At 47.1% G+C, this 7,945-nt stretch overlaps 1 protein-coding gene across 1 annotated transcript; it reads right to left on the bottom strand.

Moving 5' to 3' along the window:
• Positions 1 to 3,516: 3,516 nt before the first annotated feature.
• On the bottom strand, positions 3,517 to 7,482 carry STOML1 (stomatin like 1). Its single transcript, XM_073361535.1, has 4 exons — positions 7,342 to 7,482; positions 6,484 to 6,747; positions 5,477 to 5,615; positions 3,517 to 3,719 (listed from the first exon to the last, which is right to left on the bottom strand). Exons 1-4 carry the CDS (start codon positions 7,465 to 7,467, stop codon positions 3,517 to 3,519), a joined length of 732 nt encoding a protein of 243 aa, XP_073217636.1. The 5' UTR covers positions 7,468 to 7,482.
• Positions 7,483 to 7,945: the final 463 nt, after the last annotated feature.

Below are 7,945 nucleotides of genomic sequence, written 5' to 3'. Positions count from 1 at the left end.
AGAGAATAATATCCTAACCAATTAGTTACAAAGTGATCATAGACCCAAACCCCTGGGTCTTAGGACAATAGAGAAATCAGTCAGGTTCTTAAAAGAAGGATTTTATTTTAAAAAAAGGTGTTGGATCATATTAAAGAAGTTCTGTATTAAAATCACAAATGAGTTTGATTCCCCAGAGTTTAAATTCCAGGGTATTACTAATTAAGAGGTCTCTTGGTTTTTGGTACTGTTTCTCTCCCTCTATGTGTGAAACTTGCAAGCTGCTAATTGTGTTAGTACATTCTAAGACAGAGTCTGTTCTCAAAGCAATTCACAGAGAGAGAGACTCAAAGCAATACTCTAACAACAGAAACAGCACCCAGAGACTCCCCACCCTTTTGTTGTATTAACAATTGTGATTAAAATAGAGATAGAGGATGTATGTGGATGGATGCTTGGTGTGGATAATAACTGAATGATCAGGGAGGTGCCAGCCTAAGAATCCAGTGTCCATCGGCTGAAGAAGGCGTCAAGTGGAAATAATCAGAGGATCCCCCCGGTGGGCAGACTGGAATCCACCCAACAGCCTCAAGAATGGGAGAACCAAAGAACAAGATAACATCTTGGAGCCATCAGGAATGTGCTATCTGCTGATTGATTCAGCAACAGCATGATGAAGCAATTCCCATAGACTGGCATAGGAAGAAATTCCTATAAAAATAGACTCTAAAAAGTGAGAACTTTGGGGTCTGATTCTGCAAACCAACTTCCAGGAGCATCAGATGAGCATCTGACAAGGCCCTGCTCCCTCCTCATGTCCAGGCCACCTGGCCAGTGGCTTGGCATGAGCAACTCTAAGGCTAGTAACTATGATAACAACCTTGCAGAACCTGTGTGTGGGTGTGGGTGTGGGTGTGGGTGTGTGTTTGTATGAATGAATGTGAGAATAAATATGAGATTGAATGGAATGTTATAGCTATAACTAACTGCTTACTATGATTCTTTCTGTATTCACAATAAATGTGGTATTTTGCCTTTTTCCCTTTAATAAGATCCTGCTGGTTTTTATTTTATTGGTACAACAAAGGTAAAACTCACCTCTGTAAAATCAGGATGGAAAATAACTTTACAGGGTAACAAAAGATTCAAAAACACAGCAGAACTTCCTCTAGGCTTAGTTTCAAAGTTACAAAAAACAGGAAAAAACTTCCCTCCAGCAAAGGAAAAATTCACAAGCAAAACAAAAGATAATCGAACACGCCTTGCCTGGCTTTTACTTACAATTTTTGTGGCTTTTACTTACAATTTTTGTAACATGAGAGACATTTAGGATGGTTTATAGGAGAAGGAATTTTCTGACCTCATGCTTCTCTGCTGCCCAAGAAAACACACAAAACAAAGCCTTCCCCCTGGCCCAAGATTTGAAAGTATCGTCTTTCCCCATTGGTCCTTTTGGTCAGGTGCCAACAAGGTTATTTGAGCTTCTTAACCCCTTACAGGTAAGGAGGAATTCTAAGCTACCCTTAGCTGTATGGTTATGACAACATGAAACTCCTGTGGACTTCAATTAGGGAGTAACACAAATTCCAATTGGCGGGGTGGGGGTGGGAAGTTCTGTACTAACATGTGCACCCACAAAAACGAAAGCGTGGGTTGAAACCCAGCTGTGCATCAAGCCTTTCACCTGATGTTTTTCCTCTTCTTGAGCTGAGTCATAGATTGTAAGCCCAGAAGAGACCATTAGAACTCCTGCATAGCACAGGCCAGAGAATTCACCTAGGTACGCCTGTGCTGATCCCAACAATTTGTGCTTGGCTAAGCCACATCTTTCAGGAAGGCTTCCAGGCTTGTTCTGATGGTACTGAGACCTGCAGAATTCACCACTTCCCTTCGGAAGTTTGCTTAGGCCTGACCCATTGGTACCCAACCCCCACCATCAGAGCTTTGTGCCAAAGCGGATTTTCATAGAATCTCAGGATTGGAAGTGACCTCAGGAGGTCATCTAGTCCAACCCCCTGCTCAAAGCAGGACCAATTCCCAATTTTTGCCCCAGATCCCTAAATGGCCCCCTCAAGGGTTGAATTCACAACCCTGGGTTTAGCATTGCTGGGTTCTCAGTGTGGCCTCTCGCACTATCATTCTGCACTCCCCCAGGGCACTCGTGTTTGGAGGGTGTGACACTCTACAGCCCAGGGGAGCGCCCTGTAACCCACATATTAATAATTTTGTATATAATTGTGATATTGCATATAAAGCATGCCATGTAAGGTAGCATGGGAAAAGTTAAGATCTGCTGAAACCGACTGTTCCATCTAAATATATATATATATATATATATATATATAATTGGTGCATATGAAGTTATGAGAATTGTGTTGTATGGTTGTCACTAAAATATGCTGTGGGTTTGGGAAGCACCCAGATACTAGCTCTCCAGAGACAATAACTAGGGGGATAACCAATGCCCAGGTGAGTGTTGAACAACCATCAACCACCATTGTCCAGCAAAGGAGCTACAATGCAATGACTCACCTGTATAAGGCCATACCAGTGGAATTGCTTAATCTTGCCAAGTGGTGACTCAGCAATGCCCACCAGACATGCCTGGACTTGTGTTCTCCAAGCATATGGACTAAGGGCATAAAACAGAACACAGCCTCATGCTTGGCCTTTTCTTTTTCCCCCACCTATGCCGCAAGCAGCAAGGATGTTCAGAAGACTGAAGACGCCAACAGAGGAGACTAGCCCAGGTTTCAAGGGTGAAACCTGTGTACTATGAACTGCAATATCCAGTGGGGTGAGAAAAACTGCTTAATCTAGATGTTTCCCAGTCTAATAGGATTGAGAGTTTAGGCTGTGTGCTTATATTTTCTTTTCTTTTGGTAACTAACTCTGACTTTTTGCTTATCCCTTAAAATATATCTTTTGTAGTCAATAAACTTCTTTTACTGTTTATCTTTACCAGTGAATTTGCTTGAAGTGTTTGGTAAATCTGCTCAGGTTTGCAAAGGCTGGTGTATATCCACTTTCCATTGATGAAGTGGCAAACCAATTAATAAACTTGCACAGCTCGTCTTCAGCAGTGCAAGATGGTATATTCCTGAGGTACAGTGCTGGGAGCTGGGGGGATTTGGCTGGTGCCTTTCTCTGCAATTCATGAGTGGCTCTGGGAGCATTCATGCAATTTAGCTGGGTGTGGGGTTCCACATGTGGTTGTGCTGAGTGATCACAGCACCTGGAGGGGTTTGCTGCTTGTCATTAGCAAAGCATTGTGAGAGACAGACCAGGCTGGAGAGTTAAGGGGGCACAGCGGTCCCACAGTCCCAGGCTGTACCCGAGGGATCCCGTCACAGAGGGGATTTGTCTTCTTTCTCCTCTGTGCAATGATCAATATCCGCAGTGCATGAAACAGAGAATAGAAAAGCTTGAGTCCTCACTCCCTTCACAATTAGATGGTTCTCCTGCCAGATTCTTCAATTCTCCTGCCTTCTCACACACGCACACATGCATGTGCGCACGCACACACACATTCTCTCTTTATCTACGTTGTTTCATTGCCTTGAAGAGCTCCTCTAGTTTCAGGGCAACGCTCAGGTCACCCTTGACACACAACCTCCCGCTCATGTAGGCACTCAGAGGGTGAAGTTCACCTGAGAAGAAAGCCTGCAGGTCATTTTCCATCATCTCCAGAATCACATCAGGGTTGCACTCAGGGTCCCCATGGCCAATTCGCCCACTGCCTGTAGGGCATGGATATATGGGAGGGAGAGAGAAAGGGGGGATCAGTACCAGGGTTTCACATCTAACACCTTGGGGAAGTCAGAGGCCCTTTGTGGTTGTTTTGTTTAATGAAGTGAATTTAGCACTGGTGAAAGGAGACAATCCCCTCCCTCCAGCAGCAGGGCAAGCTTCTCCCTACAGTGCTCCAGCAGCATCCCAGATGGGAAGGGATATCCTCCTCCACGCCCTCTCTGCTGAGGGCACCAATAAAGGTGCCAGTTAATGTCTAGGATGATGGTGGGTTACTGAGCAACGTGGCTGCCCATCAGCTAGGAAGTGGAGATCACCCAGACAATGTGCTTTAGGCCAAGCTGCCATTGGAGGGGAGCGTCTTCCTGCCACCTTGGGCTAGAGGTGGACAACAACCAGCAATCCCACACCACAGTAATTGCTCATTATGCAGATGGGCAGGAGACATATTTCTGTTTGTAAAATTTTCCATCTAAATGGTTTTTTTGAAGGAATATTGGGTTTTTGCTCTCCATAGAGAACTGACTTTTTGTTGAACCACCAAATGCCGAAAAACTGGAACATTTTCAGCTGCAAAACCAAAATACTTCTATTTGGAAATGCTGCCGCAGTGCCTGATAGGAGTTGTAGTTCGGGCGCTTCATGCGCCTATTCTTCCTGTGCCAGCCAGCCTGGACTTCATCTCCCATGATGCACCATGGCCATGCAAGGCATGGTCATGGAACAGTGTGGTATCATGGGAAATGTAAAGCTATGTGCCATCCCTGTGCACCCTTTTGTGGCTGGATGTGACACTGCAGGTTAGCCCTACCTTATATTCCCCATTTGGTGTCAAAATGTTCCCCATAAAGGATCTGAACAAGTGCAAGCCAAAAAACAAGCTAATCAGAGTAAATTTGCTTCCTTTAATAAGCTCTCACCTCAGACCCTGGCTCACAACTCCTCAGCTAAAAGTCCTCACAGCAAGGTGTCAGGACCAGGCACCTCCTACTGGGCTTGAGTACTCTCCAGGCTGATTGATGGGTTCTGCTAGGGGTGCCTGAAGAGAGTTAGTGGGCCTGTTTTTAAGCTCAGCAGCAGGTCGCTGGCTGCTCAATGCTGGGCCCGCAGCTGTGATGGTTTGTGCTCCAGCCCATGTCCCCTTCCTGGCTTCTGACTCGGGCTCTGACCTTTTGCCCCCTCAGCCCAGTTGTAACCACTGAGCTGGACTGCCAGTGCCCAGGCCCCTGATACAGTCTCTGAGCCTGGTCAGGTTCATCTTCTGGAGCCTAGGAGAGAGAGATATCACCACCCCTTGCAACCTGGATTCCTTCTAGTCCCATGTCCTGCTCAGCGTCCTGTTTCTGTTTAGACAGCAGAGCAGGGAGCCTCCTTGATTATATCCAGGCTGTTCTGGTTGTGAGTTCTGGCTGACCCATGCGATGCTACATGCCTTAGTAGAGAACGAATCCTACCAGGAGCCTGTGTAAGAGAGGGGACTGGGGTTGGTGATATCACCTCCCTGCCAAACTACAACTCCCAAGTAGCACCATTTCAGAACCAAAATATTTCAATTATTCACTGAAAAGTTGAATTTTTCCATGGAATTCCCCCCCACTCCACATTTTCCAACCAACTCTACTAATGAGTTCAGCTCTGTGTGTGGGGTATAAAGACCATGCACATGCCTGCACCCACACACAACACAGCTCAAAGTCCTCACCCACCAAAGTGCCTCCCAAACACAGGGAGAATAAACGGCAGTGACCTGCAGTGAGATCTATGAAGTAGGTTCTCCGCGCACCACTCGGAAGTATGATGTTGAGCTGGTAGGAAGCTCTGACTGAGCCAACCAAGAACTCAGACAAGAACAGCTCCAGAGCTGACAGCAACTCCTGCTGCTGCTGCTACTGGTGGTGGTGATGGTAGGAGCTGGTTGTTCTCCCTCATTCACTGTCACCATGCTGTCTGCTGGGGACAAAGGTGTCAAGATGGGTTTGGGGGCGCCAGGCTGATTGAGATTAAGTTAGCTGTCAGCGCAGGAGTGGCAGGGAACCACAAGCCACTGTCCAGTAAAGCTCTGATGAGCGGTCAGAAAGGAGTCCCCTAGTCCTTCCTGTCCATCCAACCTCTATCAGCCACCTGTATAGCACACGAACCCGCATCATATCTGGGTATTATATTAACCCACTACAACATAAAAACAGAGAAAAGAGGTATTGTGAGTCCTGTTCTGAGAGTTAGGATGATCCAGTGGTTAGGGTACTAGTCTGGGACTAAGAAGACCCAGCTTCAATCCCCTGCTTTGCCACTAGTTCCTGTGTGAGTTTGGGCAAGTCCCTTAACCTGTCTGTGCCTCTATATACTGGAGATAATAGCACTGCCCTACCTCTCACGGTGGCTGTGCGGCTAAATACAATAGATTGTGAGGTGCCCATATACTAGGGCAAGGGTCTGAGAAGTACCTAAATATACAATCCTTATTTAATCTCTTCTTCCTGTCCTGGTGACCATGAAAGAGAGATTTGGCAACACTCACTGCACACCAGCATCCAAGATACCAATTATCTCCCTCCTCTCACAATGGGAGGTTGCCACGACTCTCAGCTGCTGCTCTATGGTCACTTCTGGCAAAACTTTGCCACCAGAGACATGGTCTGTCCCACTCGGGATCTGAGAGACAGATTCATCCATTGATGCCTATAGACATCCTGGCTGTTTAAAAGCCAAGCAAAGACTTCTTGTTTTGTCCCCCGGAGGATAAAAGCAGAGCACGTAGCAGGCGTGGGTGAGGAAGGCGTAGCCAGGCTGGTTACCTGTCTCAGGACTAGCTGCTGCTGCCACTGACACGCTGTTGCTAAAGAAGTGAGTAGCCAGCTGCTGAATGGTGTTATGTAGCCCTTCAAACCCAAGGATCGGGGGTGTCATGGTCAGAGGTCCAGACAGACTCTCTTGGGAGGGTTGCAGCACTGCCTCTAAAATCAGCTCAACCCGATCCACTTCCAGGCCCCAGGACTTGGTCATGTCGTTGATTTCAAGCTAAAAGACAATTGGCAAAGCAAAAACCAAAAACATCCCAGTCAGATCTGGGTAAGTGCAAAGCAACAGACTATAATGGAGCATGGAAAGGACCCCTTCCACTCTGAGCTCTGGCTGAGCAGGCTGCATGGAAATAGAGAGGCCCCCAGAGCATGCTCCATTCCCTCCTTGTAGTCCTGAGGTTGTCCTCTGTGTATCTGCCTTATCCCCCTTACACCTGGAAGCCCCTCGCTTGGTTCCCCCTGAGGCATTCTGCCTGCCTCTCCCCTGTGCAGGTGTAAGGACCCCAGACTGCCCCATAGGGGCTGCATCTCCACCCTATCCTCCTGCACACTCCAACACACCTCTGGCTCTGAGACACAGTGAAACCTTGAGAGTCCACATAGTCTCTTGGGGGCAGATTCAGTGTGAAGCAGCTATAGTTTCCCTCCTTGGTCGTTATTTCCATGTGTTACATAGCTAGAGAATTAGGGATCCAGGTCCTTGTTTCACATGAAAGGTTTCCTGCACCTGGTGAGGCAGACTGCAATGGGGTGCTGCACTGCCCATGTCACAGCGCAGGAGCAAGGCCCAAGGTCATAAGCAAACTCTCACCAGGAGCTGGTCCCCAATCCGCAGCTTCTCCGTCTGGATCTCCCTCAGGTTCTTCTTCAGCAGGGTCTTGTTCATGGCATTTTGGGCCATCATTCGGGTGGCTGCGTTCAGATCCTTCACCATCATGACAGACAGCACAGGATCCCACACCCGGAACTGGATATCAGCCCCCATGGAAATCATGGCTCCATCCTTGGTGGTCAGCTGTGAACAGAAGCTTTAGCAAGAAGGGCCCAGATCCTCCAAGCTATTGATTCAATGGAAGTTAGGTGCCCACATACCTTGGAAGATCTGGACTGCTATCCCCCAAACTCTGATTCCTGACCAGTGAGACATCCCTGATTCATTTAAACAGGCAAAACAAAATGTAGGAAAATCCCACAAAAACCCCACAAACCTTCCTCCACAAATCTCAAACCAAACCTTATTTATAGAGTTACAAAAACCCAAACAAGTTAACTCCTTCTCCTTCATTTCATGCATCATGGCTAGGGCCCTACAAAATTCACAGCCATGAAAGACGCATCACGGACCATGAAATCTGGTCTCCCGCCGTGAAGTCTGGTCTTTTGTGTGCTTTTATCCTATATTTCACAGATTTCAA

This window comes from Lepidochelys kempii, chromosome 10 (assembly GCF_965140265.1).
Source record: "Lepidochelys kempii isolate rLepKem1 chromosome 10, rLepKem1.hap2, whole genome shotgun sequence".
NCBI lineage: Eukaryota > Metazoa > Chordata > Testudines > Cheloniidae > Lepidochelys > Lepidochelys kempii.
The sequence above is the reverse complement of the archived record's forward strand: the minus strand, read 5'-3'. Positions and strand labels throughout refer to the sequence as shown.

What these genes read in the sequence shown, in the direction of transcription:
- STOML1 (XM_073361535.1), bottom strand. Translation starts at nt 7,467, where the DNA reads ATGATGGTGAAGGATCTGAACGCAGCCACCCGAATGATGGCCCAAAAT. An exon ending in GGATTGGGGACCAGCTCCTG is followed by an intron (nt 6,748 to 7,341) that starts GTGAGAGTTTGC and finishes ATTGTCTTTTAG; the next exon opens with CTTGAAATCAACGACATGAC. An exon ending in CTTCATAGATCTCACTGCAG is followed by an intron (nt 3,720 to 5,476) that starts GTCACTGCCGTT and finishes CATGCCCTACAG; the next exon opens with GCAGTGGGCGAATTGGCCAT.